We start from the raw sequence: 18,577 nt of genomic DNA, 5'->3' as shown, positions 1-18,577 counted from the left end.
ACTTAATAAAGACTCGGGCACTGGCATTGTGCTCTTGAAAGTGGATGGGTTCTTGCATGAAATTTTCAGTCTGTGTTTTTCTCCCATGTCTGTTAATAGATGCAAACTCCTCACCTTTAGGTGAGAATTCACCTTTTTGAGATCAAAATAGGTATACTTACTTACTTACTTACTTACAAGGTAATAAAATAAATTAAAAAAAAGAATGAAAATAAATGCATCAAAGAAAAACGGGCAAGGCTGAGACATAGGAAATTTTGGTGGCTAAACATCAGAAGAAATAGGGTTTACAAACCACCTTTTGTAGGTGGTGTACAAAGTATCCCATATTGAAGCATTTGTAGCCAGTGGGATTTTCAGTTTTGAGTGTTACATTTTATCTGGTTGTTTTCTTCTTGTTTTTGTTTTGTTTATGTATTCAGCTCCCACATCTATTGAATCCTTTTTTTGTGTTTTATAAAGGGTTGTTTTGCCCTACACAAAACACAAAAACTTTTTTACCTATTAGAATTAGTTTTCAGGTAGATGCAAAGATACTTAAAGGGTTAGTTCACCCAAAAATTAAAATTCTGTCATTAATTGCTGACCCTCATGTCATTGGACACCCGTAAGACCTCCGTTCATCTTCAGAACACAAATGAAGATATTTTAGTGTAAAGCTGATGGCTCTGAAAGGCCTCAATTGGCACAATGGCACTTTACACTCTCAAGACCCTTAAAAGGCACTAAAGACGTCGTTACAAAGTCCATCTCACTACAGTGGTTCTACAATAACTTTATGAATCGGCGAGAATAGTTTTTGTGCGCAAAAAAACCCTAAATAACGACTTCTATAGTGATGACGATTTCAAAACACGGCATCATGAAGCTTCGAAGCGTTATGAATCAGTGAGTCGATTCCGCAGTTTGAATCGCCAAATTTCAGCAGTTTGACACGCGATCCGAATCATGAATCGACTCACTGATTCATAACGCTTCGAAGCTTCATGATGCCTTGTTTTGAAATCGTCATCACTATATAAGTCGTTATTTAGGGTTTTTTTGCGCACAAAAACTATTCTCGCCGATTCATAAAGTTATTGTAGAGCCACTGTAGTGAGATGGACTTTGTAACGACGTCTTTAGTACCTTTTAAGGGTCTTGAGAGTGAACCGTGCCATTGTGCCAATGGAGCCTTTCAGAGCCATCAGATTTACACAAAAATATCTTCATTTGTGTTCTGAAGATGAACGGAGGTCTGACGGGTGTCGAACGACATGAGGGTAAGTAATTAATGACAGAAATTTCATTTTTGGGTGAACTAACCCTTTAATAATGACTAGAAATGAGCATGAAAAGTAAAAATATATAAAAATAAATAAATAAAAGTGTCCTGACCTCAGAATGTTTTCTCAATCCACGCAATGTTCTCACCTTTTTTACCCCTCACCCGTTTGCATCCCATGTGTGTTGTTCTTTATACAGGCGGATGTGGAAAAAGCTGTTAAGGCTGCCAAAGATGCCTTTAAGCTCGGGTCCGCCTGGAGACGCATGGATGCATCAGACCGTGGGCTGCTCTTGAGCCGATTGGCTGACTGCATTGAGAGAGATTCTGCCTATTTAGCTGTGAGTCACAACCTTTGTCCTGTATGCTGCCTTCTAGACTTCATCTGATTTATTGAATACATGAAAGCATATTTTTTGTATGCTTCTGGAATATCAAAGACTGGGAATCAGATGCACTGCATGCTTAAAGGGATAGTTCACCCAAAAATGAAAATTAGCCCATGATTTACTCACCCTCAAGTCATCCTAGGTGTATATCTTCTTTCAGACGAATAAAATCTTGAGTTATATTACAAAAGTCCAGGCTAATCCAAGCTTTATAATGACAGTAATAGTTGCTCTGTTTTTGAAGTCCATAAAAAATGCACTTGTCCATCATATAACTGCTCCACACGGCTCTGGGGTGTTAACCCTTTAAGACCTAAGGGTATTTTTACAATTAATTTTCCGCCTGGTGTTATTTACTAAAAAAGCTTGTAAAACATCAACCCTGTTGTGCACAGACAATTGACACACCTCTTTTTTTTCAAGACAAGTTGCTCTGTCAGTATATTTGTGTTGCATTGATGTCACCTGAATGTAAAATAAGTTATGGGACCATAAAGACAAATGAAAACATAAAACGGAAATTTAATCACTCAAATATTTATTGAAAACACACACAAATAAATAAAAGCTAAGCATATTTCCTCTGGAAAACAGTTTGTTCAAGTCTTTGGAGTCCTGGAACTCAGGAATAAACATGATAACTTATACAGAACCAAAACTATTTACATTTTTCCAAAAAAAGTCCAGGCGCTTTTGGCCTCTTTGGATTTTGGATATTTACTGGTGCCAAGCCTCAAAACAGTTCCTATCAGGAACTTCTCCTCAAACTTTCTCCTCAAACTTTTTCCTCAAACTTTCTCCACAAAACTACTAAAAACTGCGGCGCGTCTCTCTCTCTCTCTCTCCTCAACACTAGCCGTGCGTCTCTCTCTCCACAATAACAGAGCTGTGGTTCATGCGTAATGACGCACACCAACGTGGATGACGGATCAGCCTGTCATTGGTCAAACCCTCATCCAAAATGGCAGCTAGCATCGCGCTAGCGGCAAAAATGACGGAAAATGTATAAATTATGGACATCAAGTGGATATATCTTGGATGTAAGCGTTTTGATTTATTGCTGAACAACTCCAAAAAGATGCACATGTTCCAGGCTGGATAGAAAACCTTCTGTAAAGGCTACAAAGACACCAAAGACACCCCCGTGATGGCTAGCTCGTTAGCTTTCTGCTGGAAAAAACGGTAAGAAAATCGATAAAAGTTTCATGAAATAATATAGATATTTATCGGAGGTGCCGTGTGACATCGTGGGCGATGCCGTCGGGCTCTGAGGGTTAATAAAGGCCTTCTGAAGCGAATCGATGCGTTTGTGTAAGAAAAATATCCATATTAAAAACTTTATCAAGTAAAGTTTGGGCCGTTCGCCTTCCGTGTTCAATTTATGGAAAAAGGGTTGAAAGTTCCCCTGCCGATGGAAAGACTAACGCGACCAGGTCCGCTCGTCATGACGTCACGAACGCATCTTGAGTTTCACTTTCAACATTCAACACTTTTCCACGGAAGGCGATCGGCTGGAGCTTTACTTGATAAAGTTTTAAATATGGATATTTTTCTTACACAAACGCATCGATTTGCTTCAGAAGGCCTTTATTAACACCCCAGAGCCGTGTGGAGCAGTTATATGATGGACAAGTGCATTTTTTATGGACTTCAAAAACAGAGCAACTATTACTGCCATTATAAAGCTTGGATTAGCCTGGACTTTTGTAATATAACTCTGATTGTATTCGTCTGAAAGAAGAATGTCATACACACCTAGGATGACTTGAGGGCGAGTAAATCATGGACTAATTTTCATTTTTGGGTGAAGTATCCCTTTAAGACTTCATTGTTTTCCAGTGATTGGTCTAATTGATTTAGGTGAAGTTTCAGAAAGTCTTGTGGACTAGCGATTTTGCAGAAGTGCCCCATTGTGCTCTTTCTGATATAAGGGTGAATTCAGGGTGATTGGGACACTTTTTCCAAGTCATCTCAATGGCAAAAAGTGTCCCAATCACCCTGAAATCGCCCTACCTTTCATGCAGTGTGTAATACAACTGTTTGTAAAAGTAAAAGTTTCAAAGATGCAGATAAAGTGTGGATAAAGGGAGTTATTGTTTCCTAAAAGAATAAAAGAAAGAAGCGATTCTGAACTGCCTGAAACGAGTCATCAGTAATTCCAGTCTTACTTCCTGCTCGAACCTATTTAGGTTTGTTACAAATTTAAAATGCGTCTACTTTGACCCTCAAACTCTGTAGTTGTAGCTGAGACTGGAAGAGTGTGGTTCGTGTTGTTGACGTATTGACATTGTAGGAGACCTGCAAAACTAAATTAGGAACCTTTAAAATACATTGTAGCATAATAGGGGAACTTTAAGAAAAGGTAAAAAATCTCAAAACTTATTTGAAAAAGGATACAGGATAACAATTATGGAGCACTGGAAAATATTATAAATGAGAAAACAAACCTGATTGCTCATTCAAATGCAGACAAAGACAATAAGAGTCGAAACACTTTGTACTAATTATACGTTTTACCAGTTCAATATTTAGCTAATTAAAAAATATATATATTTTGGAAAGTCCATTTTTTAGTTTGAGACAAAGTTAGGTAACACTATTAGGTAACACGCTTTGGATAAAAGCGTCTGCTAAATGCATAAATGTAAATTTTACAGTGTAATTGTTACACGTTACATGTAATTATGCATAATATATAGTCATTACTATCGTAACTACATGCATGAACCCTAAACCTATAGTAATGTTGTTAATTAATACTCCTCAAATAACAATGGCAACTTAAAATAAAGTGTAACCAAACATTTCTTTTGGCTCCACACTGTTAGTTCATGGGTCCTGTCAACCTCATTTTAAAACTCCCATTCATTGTTAAATGCAGTTTGAAACATTTCAATTGTACACATCTGTATAGATTCACTCTTGATCTACAATAATGCCACCAAATGTTAATGTCATTTGTATTTTGTTTCAATAGGAACTAGAGACTCTTGACAATGGAAAACCATATGCGATCTCCTACAGCGTGGACGTGCCCATGGTGGTCAAATGCTTGAGGTGAACTTTGTGTTTTCTAGTTGAAACTTAATAACTGGATTACATTAGCATCACTGGATTTTATTCTAATGAAACCCAGTAATCAGGGTTACAAAATGAATCTCTTACATTTGCATCTGAGCAGTTCTACAGCACAATATTTCCGTACATTTTAACATAAACGAATACACTTGGTTTCTGATTTCGGATTGATTTCTGTGATAATACTTATAAACTGAATGTGTTTTAAATGCACAATAACCAGGTTTATATATTTATCAGGTTCAATCTCATACATTTGAACTAACTGAGCATTGCTTTTCCCACAACTAGCCACATTTGAACCATTTTCTCTATTTTTAACTGAATAAATATATCGTTTTAAGATGATTCTAAGCTATTTGAATAAATGCATTAAAAAATATGATTATTTAAATAAAATCAAATAGATGCAAATAGTTAATAATATTAAACTATGCCATGATTTTTTTGAGTGCAGAAATCATACCCGTTTCATTTATTAATTTATGTATGACTGACAAAGATTCAATTCAAGATTATTTTTATAGCACTTTTCACATTAAATATGTGACCCTGGACCACAAAACCAGTCATAAGTCTCACGGGAAGATTTGTGGCAGTAGGAAACAATACATTGTATGGGTCAAAGTTATCCATTTGTCTTTTATGCCAAAAATAATTAGGATATTAAGATCATGTTCCATGAAGATATTTTGTAAATTACCTACTGTAAACAAATGTATTATTAGTAGTAATATGCATTGCTAAGGACTTCATTTGGACAACTTTAAAGGCAATTTTCTCAATATTTCAATTTATTTATTTTTTTGCACCCTCATATTCCAGATTTTCCAGTAGTTGTCCTATCAATATCCTAACAAACCATACATCAATGAAAAGCTTATTTATTCAGCTTTCAGATGATGCATACATCTCCATTAAAAAAAAAAAATTACCCTTATGACTGGTTTTGTGGCCCAGGGTCACTGATATTGTTTCAAAGTAGCTTTACAGAAAACATGCATCCACTAAGTTTATTTGTTTGTGTAATGGATGGAAATGCGATGTATATGCATTTCAAATACATAAATCTCAAATTTAGGCCTAAATGTTTCTTGAGTGAGTTATTTATTTGTTGTATTACATAATGAATCTCTTAAAGGTGGGGTAAGTGCTTTCTGGTAACCGATGTTGATATTTCAAATCACCAAAACAAACATGCCCCTATTTAGATAGCTCCGTCCCACACATACGTAACCCACACTATGGCGGAATCTGTGTGTTACTCCAGGTCGAATGTTCAATGAAAAAGCCATCCCTTCCATGCCAAAAACACTAACAATTCTCATGAACAACTAGATAGCTGGAGCACGACAGTCCAACTAGTGAACATATTACAATTATGATAAATTTAGAGGGATATCGATCACGAAAAGAGGAAACAAACATATATTAGGAGTTTATTATCTTACTTTTCGGACACAATTCGGGAGCTGACGCTTGAAACAGAGAGTGAGGAGGTTTAGAGATGCTCCAGGCTTATACGGTGTGGAGATGAATGGGTCTTTATCATCACTGAAGTGAACGACAATACGATCGCAAATGGACAAACAAGCAAACATGACACACGAGCATATTCAAGCAAAAGCCAGCATATATTAGTTCTGTGAAACAAAACAAAACCAATGTTACTCGCCTATCGAGAATAAATAAAGCACCCTGGGCCTTCACTCCTGCTCCAGCGCTGGAAAGCTGAGACTTCTTGCCTGATCGGAAGCCTTCTTTTGTTCCACACACATCTTCCACACGTGTTTTTTATCTGTCGTCGCTCGGCTAATGTCCGTCCTGTGTCGCGTCTTTTGAATAATGAGTGCTCTCTTTTCCCCGTCATTAGTAGACACGCCCCTTACTGCTGATTGGCTATCAGTTTGTTATGGTACTCGGCCCGAGTCACATTTCTAAAGCAGTTTTGAAATAACACTTACCCCACCATTAGATGGCTAGTGTGTGTTTTTGAGCTATTTTCATTCTTTTCCATACAAAAAACATTATTTAGACATGATCTGCATCATATCTTGAACTATTAAGCTTTATAATCTGGCCATCGGGAGCAGATTCCGCCATAGTCTGGGTTACGTATGTGTGGGACGGAGCTATCTAAATAGGGGCATGTTTGTTTTGGTGATTTAAAATATCAACATCGGTTACCAGAAAGCACTTACCCCACCTTTAAGAGATTCATTATGTAATACAATAAAGAAATAACTCACTCAAGAAACATTTAGGCCTAAATTTGAGATTTATGAATTTCCATCCATTACACAAACAAATAAACTTAGTGGATGCATGTTTTCTGTAAAGAAACAATATCAGTGACCCTGGGCCACAAAACCAGTCATAAGGGTAATTTTTTTTTTTTAATGGAGATGTATGCATCATCTGAAAGCTGAATAAATAAGCTTTTCATTGATGTATGGTTTGTTAGGATATTGATAGGACAACTACTGGAAAATCTGGAATATGAGGGTGCAAAAAAATAAATAAATTGAAATATTGAGAAAATTGCCTTTAAAGTTGTCCAAATGAAGTCCTTAGCAATGCATATTACTACTAATAATACATTTGTTTACAGTAGGTAATTTACAAAATATCTTCATGGAACATGATCTTAATATCCTAATTATTTTTGGCATAAAAGACAAATGGATAACTTTGACCCATACAATGTATTGTTTCCTACTGCCACAAAGAGTTTTCCCTGTGGGCTGCTGGACAATGTGGGCCGGTCCGTTGCTACGTAAATATATATGAAGAATGAATAATAGTAAATTTACGTAGCCTATATCCTTCCATCAGCACTGACGAATGACTCCACTTGAGGGAAAAACTCGAATCTAGTTTGCCTGATCAGTCTCAGTGGTGTAAAAGCACTCGTCAATTTCAAAATGTTTAAGATATCCAATCAAATCGAAGGAGGCGGGATTTATTGTCCACAGAAACCGGCACTTGAATGCGAGCCGAGGTGAGATAAACAGCTGAACTTGAGGAGTCAATACAGCAATATTTCCCCACTTTTTACTATTTTAAAATGTCAAACAATGGACGTTAATTTCCAGGGATGCAAACTACTGACCTTTTCGATTTTCTCAGATTGCAATGCCATTTACGTTATTCGTCACACAATGCACAAAGAAACATTAACGCAGCAGTTTTCAGCATCAGAGGGAATGTTTGTCAAGTCAAGTCAACTTTATTTATATAGCGCTTTTAGATTGTTTCAAAGCAGCTTTACAGTGTTAAACAGGAAAATAATGCAGCATAATTTTATTCAGCCGTCTTGCCATTCTGGAGAAAAAATGTTATCAGTTCATTTCAATTATCATACAGTGACAGTGTGGGCTTTAGATCAATAATTAGAGCAGTAATTTAGTTTATATGGTTAATTTAGTTTAATAATTAGATTTATTTCGATATTTAGTTGAAAAATTTAGAAAAAATGTGTGTGTGTGTTTCCAGGCTTCCTTCAGTAATATCACAGTCATTTGAAAATGATTCATAAAACTCAAAATATTATTTTCACTAAAACATGGTAAAACTGGCAACTTTCATATTCCGGTAGCCTATGTCCCATGAAGGAACGTGTCATATACTAAAATAAATATAGGCTATAATTTGCTAGTTAGTTCACATGCATTATTTTACACACTAGTAATCAACGTTTTGATATAATTAAGACTTTTTTTTTAAATGTCTTTGAAAGGAGAAGTCTGAATTTATTTGATTAAAAATACAGTAAAAACACAATATTAAGAAATATTAATACAATTTCTAATAGCTGTTGTGAATTTATTTTAAATGTCATTTATTCCTGTGATCAAAGCTGCTTCAGTGTCACATGGTGCTGCAGAAATCATTCTAATATGCTGTATTTTTCTTCTTATAATTTTTAAACTTTAATTTTTAAACAATTGGAGTTCTATTCCATAAAATGGCTGATGTCAAGCTCCTGAAAGGACAAATACTTTAACCACTAGAAAGGCACCATAAAATAGTCCACATTCTGCACTACATAATAAGTCTTCTAGACCATAACATTGCTTTACATGGACTGATTTTATGGTAGGTATTGAACTTTAAAATAAATTATTAAGTAGCCTAATGTAAATGATAAGCATTTCAATAAAAAAATAACATTTATATTTCTGTATAAATAGCATCTATATATTTATGTTAGTAAGTGGTGTTTAACCCACTGGGGTTCTTCCTTTATGGGTCACACTCAGGGCCTTCGGAGGGCGGGATTAAGATAAAAAAAGATTTGAGTAAAATCAATCAAATGTATTTTTGTTAAAAAGTATTTTTTTTCTTTTCTTTTTTGGTGTTTTGAGATTTTAGAGTCAAGCCTAGGCCTCATGAAAGCAATTTTTTAATGAGATCGGTGCCATCCGGTGGACACATTGAGCATTTTTATCACACAATAGCACATTTTCACCACTATAGAGGATCTTACGTTTTATTAAAATAAAATAAAAATCGTAGCTTCATTGGAATGGTCCGAAACTTGGTGACTTTATTGGTACTTGGTATATGAACACCCAAAAAAATTGGGGACGGGACTTGAAAAGTCTAAGTGGTCGTAAAAAAAAATAGTCACACTCCGGACCTTCGGGTCAAAAATGACCCCCATAGGAAATTAATGGGAAATTTAGTTTTTTTTGTGTGCATACAATCTACAAATCAGCCAGGATGCAGAAAAAAAGTACTCAACAGTGAAGGGGTGAATCTCTAACACATCAAGAGTGCAAAACAGACAAAAAAACTCACACACACACTTATACACACAAAAACACACGCACACACAAATTAATGCGTGCCATTACAAAAGCTAATTGTGTTTTTGTGTGAGTTTTTTTTGTTGTTGTCTGTTTTGCACTCTTGATGTTTTAGGGATTCACCCCTTCACTGTTGAGTCCTTTTTTTCTGCATCCTGGCTGATTTGTAGAAAAACTCTTTTGCCAATTTCCCATTCATTTACTATGGGGGTCATTTTTGATTTAGAGTGTGACTATTTTTTTCCGACCACTTAGACTTTTCAAATCCTGTCCCCATGGTTTCGGACCATTCTGATGAAGCTACGATTTTTCACATTTAAAAAAAAAAAAAAAATCGGGTCAGAAATGACCGAAGAACCCCAGAGGGTTAAAATTGCTCTGTGCATAAAGAGCTGATGAGTGGTGAGATGTGTTGCGGCCTGGTTGTTATGGGCCGCTTTATGCCCCAGTCCGCCCCTGGTTTCAAAGGTTGTTTATAGAGAGTTTTTAAATCTGATGATGCAGGTGAATTCAATCAGAAGCTCAGAACTCTTTTTGTGTTGGTTGTTTGTTGGTTTTTAGGTATTACGCTGGCTGGGCAGACAAATGGGGAGGGAAGACCATTCCAATTGATGGCAATTACTTTTGCTACACAAGGCATGAGCCCATTGGTGTGTGTGGCCAAATTATCCCTGTAAGTAGATGCTTTTGAAATTTAAGAATGCAGTGTGTACTTACCGGGTAATACAATATACTTCAGTGGTTCATGTGCTTTCTCACGCTGTCCTGCAGTGGAACTTCCCTCTGCTGATGCAGGCCTGGAAGCTCGGCCCAGCGCTGGCTACAGGAAACACAGTGGTGATGAAGGTGGCAGAGCAGACGCCGCTCTCTGCCCTCTATGTTGCCAGCCTGATCAAGGAGGTGACTGCCATGCCTACTGTATATTTGCACCTAAAATAACACATTTAACCCTTTTTGTTATGCATAGAGTGCAGCAGGGACGACATGTTTTTCTAGGCCAACCTGGAAGTTGCGGTTTCCTCTACAAAAACTGTAAAATCCAACAGTTGTTCTTACTAAGACTTTTTTAGTAAACTTTACTTAATGTCCAATAATTTGTTGAACTTACTTAAAACAATTAAAGGGTTAGTTCACCCAAAAATGAAAATTCTGTAATTAATTACTCACCCTCATGTCGTTCGACACCCGTCAGACCTCCGTTCATCTTCAGAACACAAATGAAGATATTTTAGTTGAAATCTGATGGCTCTGAAAGGCCTCCATTGGCACAATGGCACGGTTCACTCTCAAGACCCTTAAAAGGCACTAAAGACGTCGTTACAAAGTCCATCTCACTACAGTGGTTCTACAATTACTTTATAAAGTGATGAGAATAGTTTTTGTGCGCAAAAAAAACCTAAATAACGACTTGTATAGGGATGACAATGTCAAAACACGGCCTCATGAAGCTTCGAAGCGTTATGAATCAGTGAGTCGATTCAGCAGTTTGAATCGCCAAATTTCAGCAGTTTGACACGCGATCCGAATCATGAATCGACTCACTGATTCATAACGCTTCGAAGCTTCATGATGCCTTGTTTTGAAATCGTCATCACTATATAAGTCGTTATTTAGGGTTTTTTTGCGCACAAAAACTATTCTCGCCGATTTATAAAGTTATTGTAGAACCACTGTAGTGAGATGGACTTTGTAACGACGTCTTTAGTGCCTTTTATGGGTCTTGAGAGTGTAAAGTGCATTGTGCCAATGGAGGCCTTTCAGAGCCATCAGATTTCAACTAAAATATCTTCATTTGTGTTCTGAAGATGAACGGAGGTCTGACGGGTGTCGAACGAAAGTCATTAATAACATAATGTTCTTTTTTGGGGTGCTAAGCCTTGTTAGTGGTATTAACTAGCGATTTAATTTGACTTATTCTATGCCCCATTCACTCGCGTTATAAGCTAATCTGTTTTTAGAGATAAAACTCTTTACATTCGATTTTCATGAAAACGCATCCCAGAGAACGATCTACTCGGTAACTGTGTTAATTACCCCTAGGTTCATTTTTCACCGGAGTTGTCCTTTAATTATGCAGAACTTTAAGGCTTTATATAATGTAAACGAATGAGTTATAAAGAAATTCACCCCCCTCACAGTCGTCATGAAGGACAAAATTAACCGTATAGACCAAAACCACAATTTGTACCAGCCTGTAAACATGTGTTCTTCTGCTGTAAAGTTGGGCATTTTAACATGAGCTCAATGTGATTCTGCTCCTTCTGGAGTCTGTCGAGGAACTGCAGTTTAAATCACTTCCGTATTGGCTTCAAGAGAAACTGCGGGAGGTTGACGCTTGATTACAACTCAGTCAAACGTCCTCTCGGGCGGTCCTTGACCAATGAAAGCTGTGATAGAGTCCAGACCTTCTGCTGTCAGTCTGAAGGTCTGGCTACGCGAGACTAGGTTTACACAAATACATCATCCCTGCGGCCCTCTATTGACAGTGAATAAATAATATGTTAAGAAACGTATAATAGTGAAGGCACACCGAGTGCATGGTTGAAACCAGCATCAAGTGCATGATAAGCAGTGTTGGGGAAAGTTACTTTGAAAAGTAATGCATTACAATATTGCGTTACTCCCTTAAAAAGTAACTAATTGAGTTACTTGGTTACTTTTTAAGAAAAGTAATGCGTTGTTACTTTTGCGTTACTTTTTCTCACCAGGGCTGGGCTTGTTTTTGTTTATAACAAAAAAGTTATATTTTTGTGCAACGGTAAAGACCTCTTCATACCAAAATTGAAATAATAAGCCCCAGGCTGAGGTAAAAATGCAAATTGACGCATGAACAGTAGAGGGCGCAGCTCTGGATAATGCTAGAAGAGGATGCAGGAGAAAAAAGTTTTACCAATAAAAACAAAAAATCTAATAATTTATCATCATCAAAGGTCAGCAGCAAGACATTGGTAAATTACATATAAAGGTAGATTATGCATAAAAATAGTTGTTTTATTTAACATTTAATTATTGGAGGTTTGCATAGTACTCTGATTTTGCTTTTGACTGATTTTATATTAATGTGAAAAAGTAACTTGCATTACTTTTTTGAAAAAGTAACTCAGATATTTTTTTGTAAATTTGAAAAGTAATGCGCTACTTTACTAGTTACTTGGAAAAACTAATATTATTACGTAACTCAAGTTACTTGAAATGCGTTACCCCAACACTGATGATAACTGTTATTTTGCTCACACACCAAATCACCATCTTGAGTGTTTCCATGATTTGCGGTAGGTGGGTTTCCCAGCTGGTGTTGTCAACATTATCCCGGGAATGGGTCCCACAGCCGGAGCAGCCATTGCATCTCACATGGACGTAGACAAAATAGCATTCACTGGCTCCACGGACGTAAGAGCTTTTTCTTCAGTAATGGATATTTCTTGGAGACACTTGACACTTTATTTCAATGTGGGCCGAATAAAATGTCGTAGGATATAGGACATTTAAAATTGGCACACTAAAGCAAAATATATAAATAACTGTCTTAGAGCAAATGTTTTTGTGAAGCATCTACTGTGTTGAAGATTTAATGTAGGCACTTTTTGGTGAGATGCCCATCTTGGAGAGGTATTAAAGGTTTGTTCACCCAAAAATGTAAATTCTGTCATTACTCACCGTCATGTCGTTCCAAACCCAAAAAGCATTACATTTTTCATTACCCAAAGTCCTAGACTAGCAATGGAGGGACAAAAATCTCACAGGTTTCATTAAAAATGTCTTCAGTTGTGTTTTAAGAATAAACAAGTCTTGTGCTTGGAAAGACATGAGGGTAATTAATGACAGAATTTTGGTAAAGTGACAATCCGAGACTTCAATATTATACAGTGTTTTGCAATTTAAATGCGTTTTGTCTGTCAATATGAGTGTTTTATTATGGTTGAGTAGGTAGGTCACCTCATCCAGCGAGCCTCCAGTACCAGTAATCTGAAGAAGGTCACACTGGAGCTGGGCGGAAAGAGTCCAAACATCATTTTATCAGATGCTAATAGTGAGTTCACCTGTCTATCCCGTTCACCCGTAAGTGTTGCCTGATATTTTCAACGGAAAGCAACTAAAGCCTGCTCAAAAAGTCTCTAAACTGTACTAATCCGTGCTCACACACTGTATTTTAATATTTTATATATAGCCAAATGTCCAATGCTGTTCTCATTTACATATTTTTTGGTTCCTCACATCATGACCCTTTTAAATATAAATCTTTTAATCTATCAATTTTGCGTTTGCAGTGGAAGAGGCGGTGGAGCAGTCCCATTTCGCCCTCTTCTTCAACCAAGGCCAGTGCTGTTGTGCAGGCTCTCGCACATACGTACAGGAGAGCATCTACAATGAGTTTGTTGAGCGGAGTGTGGAGAGAGCCAAGAAGAGGGTTGTGGGAGACCCGTTTGACTTGAAGACGGAGCAGGGCCCACAGGTACAGCGTATAAACACCCTACATTTATAGCTGTATCTAAGGTGTGAGTGTGTGTGCGTGTGTGCGAGTGTGCGTGAGTGTGCGCGAGTGTGCGTGAGTGTGCGTGAGTGTGCGCGAGTGTGCGTGAGTGTGCGCGAGTGTGCGCGAGTGTGCGAGTGTGTGCGAGTGTGCGAGTGTGTGCGAGTGTGTGCGAGTGTGTGCGAGTGTGTGCGAGTGTGTGCGAGTGTGTGCGAGTGTGTGCGAGTGTGTGTGAGTGTGTGTGAGTGTGTGTGAGTGTGTGTGAGTGTGTGTGAGTGTGTGTGCGTGTGTGTGCGCGAGTGTGCGCGTGTGCGAGAGTGCGAGAGTGCGAGAGTGTGAGAGTGCGAGAGTGTGAGAGTGTGCGAGTGTGTGCGAGTGTGTGCGAGTGTGTGTGTGTGAGTGTGTGTGTGAGTGTGTGTGAGTGTGTGTGAGTGTGTGTGCGTGTGTGTGCGTGTGTGTGCGTGTGTGTGCGTGTGTGTGCGCGAGTGTGCGCGTGTGAGTGTGCGAGAGTGTGCGAGTGCGCGAGTGTGCGCGTGAGTGCGCGAGTGTGCGCGTGAGTGTGCGCGAGTGTGCGTGTGCGTGCGTGTGTGTGCGTGTGTGTGCGTGCGTGTGTGTGCGTGTGTGTGCGCGAGTGTGTGTGTGTGTGTGTGTGTGCGCGAGTGTGCGCGAGTGTGCGCGAGTGTGCGCGAGTGTGCGTGAGTGTGCGTGAGTGTGCGTGAGTGTGCGTGAGTGTGCGTGAGTGTGCGTGAGTGTGCGTGAGTGTGCGTGAGTGTGCGTGAGTGTGCGTGTGTGTGCGTGTGTGTGCGTGTGTGTGCGTGTGAGTGCGTGTGTGTGCGTGTGAGTTTGTGTGTGAGTGTGTGTGAGTGTGTGTGAGTGTGTGTGAGTGTGTGTGAGTGTGTGTGAGTGTGTGTGCGTGAGTGTGCGTGAGTGTGCGAGTGCGAGTGCGAGTGCGAGTGCGAGTGTGAGTGTGTGTGAGTGTGTGCAAGTGTGAGTGTGTACGAGTGCGTGTGTGAGTGTGTGTGCGCGAGAGGTGTGTGTGTGTGTGTGAGTGTGTGTGTGTGTGTGTGTGTGTGTGTGTGTGTGTGTGAGTGTGTGCAAGTGTGAGTGTGTACGAGTGCGTGTGTGAGTGTGTGTGCGCGAGAGGTGTGTGTGCGCGAGGTGTGTGTGTGTGTGTGTGTGTGTGTGTGTGTGTGTGTGTGTGTGTGTGTGTGTGTGTGTGTGTGCGAGTGTGAGTGTGTGCAAGTGTGAGTGTGTACGAGTGCGCGCGAGAGGTGTGTGTGTGTGTGTGCGCCAGAGGTGTGTGTGCGAGTGTGTGTGTGCGAGTGTATGTGCGAGTGTGTGTGTGTGTGTGTGCGAGTGAGTGCGTGCGCGTGTGCGAGTGAGATTGTGTGCGAGAGTGTGTGGGTGACTGAGTGTGTCTAAGAGTGTGAGTGTGTGTTTGAGTTTGGTTGTCCTTTGTATACAGTGCTTTTTCTCAACTCTGAGGAAAATCCTATTATTAATCCGTATTACATTTAAATCATTCATATTCTAAAACATTTTAACCAAAGTGGTTTTCCATTGATTGGTGTCACACATAGCACTGCATATGCAAACTGGTCTGAAAAACTTTTCATAAATTGACTTTCCTAAACTTCAGTGAGCTGTAGAACGAAGGATGTGTAAGTCTAAATGTGCTGGTGAAGAGAGAGACACCCGGCGAGCCAATAATTTGGTACTTTAATTGTTAATTTGGCAAATTTTATGCAGCATTCTAGTATTTTGCAGTTGTTGTGGGTTTCTTCTTACCATTAGGTACTTTCAGTAACCAATCCTGGAAATTACAATCAACATTTAATGCACTGTATTGTAGAGTAAAAGCATCTTTAAAGAACATAAATCTAATATATGTATGAATCACTCAATCAAAGGTGGATAAGGAACAGTTCCAGAAGATTCTCGGCTACATCAGCACTGGGAAGCGCGAGGGAGCCAAGCTCATGTGCGGCGGCGGGGCGGCGGCTGACCGCGGTTACTTCATCCAGCCCACCATCTTCGGGGACGTTAAGGATAACATGACGATTGCTCGGGAGGAGGTGTGTGTGTGTGTGTGTGTGTGGAGTTAACCTTTTAACGCATTACTAGGGCCTTTCCATGCATTTCAAGATCAACTTTTCAGCTCTCACTAAAATTACAGTCGAGTTCTAGTGGGATCTTGCTTTCCACAGGGATCGTACAAATGTGACTTTTTAAAATGTCATATTTGTCATATTTATGAAGAGGTACTTGAATAGCGCTTGAATGATTGAAAGACTATATATATATATATATGAAACAGCGTTTTAATTGTTTTGCTGAAACACATGGGCTGAATCCGAAATCGCCCCCTAAACCATAGGTGGAGTTTGGGCAGAGGCAACTATTTTGTCTGAGCTATGGATAAAAAAAATTACAAATAATATAATGAATATTTTCTCATTTTATTTTTCTTATCTTATCCTTTTAGTGTAGAATGAGTTTAAGCTGACTGTTTTTAGGATGACAAAAAATGTTAAAGGTTAAATTTTTAGGCTGATTAATTTTGCTCTACCTCAGTGGTCTAACAACGCTCGTCAATGTCAAAATGATCGATATAGGCCAATCAAATCAAAGAAGGCGGGGCTTAATGTTTACTGTCAGCAACGAGAGCTCGAGGAAAGATGTAAGTAGATGAAAGTCTTAGACACTGTTTATGATAGAAATGTTCAACTACCGGCAGTAATAGACTGCAAACTTCTCCACTTTTTGTGAAATTTCGCCGTTTTGAACTGAAAAAAATGCAATCATGATTCATGTAATTCATAAATGAATTTTGACGACGAGGCAAAAAAGTTTGCATTTTCTACATATTAGACTCTTTTGAAATAAAATATTTGCAAATAGTTTAAATAGATTACTTCAAAAACTACAATTAGACCTAGGACTTTACCGTTCATATTTATTTATTTATTCCCTTAAATCCATTTAATCCTTTAATTATTCAATTCCTTTTTTATTATTATTATTATTATCAGGGTGCAATTTGTGAAGAAAAAAAAACAGAAGGGGATGCTTTTTAAAAGTAGCTTTTTCCTTTAAAAATAAATCACACAAATAGACAATTTTTTTGGCAGCTGTGACATTTTTTTCTTTTTTATAATAAATATTCTGATTTAACTTTGAGCTTTGAAGAATTAAATAGATTAGCTTCGATATTTGACCACTATTTACAATGACACTACTAATTCTTAATTTCTGATAGGAATGTACAATCAATCTGTAGTTATTAATATTTTGAATACAATAACGAGACACAAACCTGTAGCCTACATATTCAATCGCGTTTGCTCCCATTTATTTTTGATCACAGTGCTTCAGTATACAAGGCTACAAACTTTTAGTCCACATTTGGAGAAATATGTAGGCCATTCACACGTTTACCTTATATTTCTTTAGATAGAATATAACCATCATTTCTTAATGATTCTCTGCCGATCCATTAGTCAATATTGCGTAATAATAATTTACCTTACAATGTCGGCAAATTTCAGCGTTCTGTCTCATTATACATTTATGCATCGGTTATGATATATAACATCTGCATAAGGTCACAATAGAGTGAGTTTTAAGCAGAAACATTGCATTAATCTCATACGAGCCGCTAGATTAATGGCGCGCGGCGGACTTTCTGAAAAGCTCTGCATGGATTGAGGCGCGTGAAACAGGAGACACGAACGCTAACAGTTAAAGGGGGGTCATTATTATTATTATTATTATTAATATAAATTATACCCAAGGTGCCCCCCCAAGCACAAAAGTGAAACTCCGCCTATGCCCTAAACCCTCATTCACTATTCCCTACGTTAGTCCACTAATACAGTTCACTTGAAAGAGTGAATGAAAACGAGTGAGTGAAGTCGGACAGCTGTTGTGTGTACATCGGCTGCATTGCGATGCATTATGGGATTGAATGAGTGCACTCAATAGCGTCCACTATGGTTTTGGACACCACTACATATGGCTGTCCCCTCATATAATGCCCTATTTGAGGGTATAGGGGGCGATTTTTGGATTTTCCATGCCAAAGTAACTGCATAGATATTATAGACATTTTGCATGACTATGAGCGTGATATTGCTCATAAATATCCAAGTATATGATACAGCTTTCATCCTTTAGATCCATCATATATTCGCGAAAAAAATAAGGAATAAATTGAGTAAGGAAAGCGATGCCTTTGTCAGAGTATCCTTTCAATGGTTAAAGTTGCCATTGCGTACTTTGGATGTGCTGCACTTGTACAATTTTGTTTTATTAGTATATTTGATTTATCTGTTGACCTTTTGAGAATTTTGAAAGATAATAAAGACATTGTTTTGATAAGTGCGACCTCCGATTGTAGTCCTTGAAAACCCCAAAAGTAGTAGTCCTTGAAAGATGATCTGTTTCCAGATGTGCTTGTTTATAACGTATTATTCCCTTTCTTTACTGTTAGATCTTTGGCCCTGTAATGCAAATTCTGAAGTTCAAATCTTTAGAAGAAGTGGTTGAGAGAGCCAACGACAGC

At 38.3% G+C, this 18,577-nt stretch overlaps 1 protein-coding gene across 1 annotated transcript in view; it reads left to right on the top strand.

Moving 5' to 3' along the window:
- Positions 1-18,577, top strand: part of aldh2.2 (aldehyde dehydrogenase 2 family member, tandem duplicate 2) — a 31,052-nt gene that overhangs the window by 5,643 nt on the left and 6,832 nt on the right. The window contains exons 3-11 of the mRNA XM_079815559.1: positions 1,465-1,605; positions 4,631-4,710; positions 10,104-10,215; positions 10,314-10,442; positions 12,819-12,932; positions 13,470-13,572; positions 13,811-13,995; positions 15,924-16,088; positions 18,506-18,577. The exon at positions 18,506-18,577 is cut by the window's right edge and continues 86 nt beyond it. Coding sequence (XP_079671685.1) covers positions 1,465-1,605; positions 4,631-4,710; positions 10,104-10,215; positions 10,314-10,442; positions 12,819-12,932; positions 13,470-13,572; positions 13,811-13,995; positions 15,924-16,088; positions 18,506-18,577 — 1,101 coding nt within the window. The remainder of the gene's footprint in view (positions 1-1,464; positions 1,606-4,630; positions 4,711-10,103; positions 10,216-10,313; positions 10,443-12,818; positions 12,933-13,469; positions 13,573-13,810; positions 13,996-15,923; positions 16,089-18,505) is intronic.

The sequence above is a fragment of the Gobio gobio genome, assembly GCF_949357685.1.
Source record: "Gobio gobio genome assembly, chromosome: 4".
Lineage (NCBI taxonomy): Eukaryota > Metazoa > Chordata > Actinopteri > Cypriniformes > Gobionidae > Gobio > Gobio gobio.
Note: the sequence above shows the minus strand (reverse complement) of the source record. Positions and strands in the feature narration are given on the sequence as shown.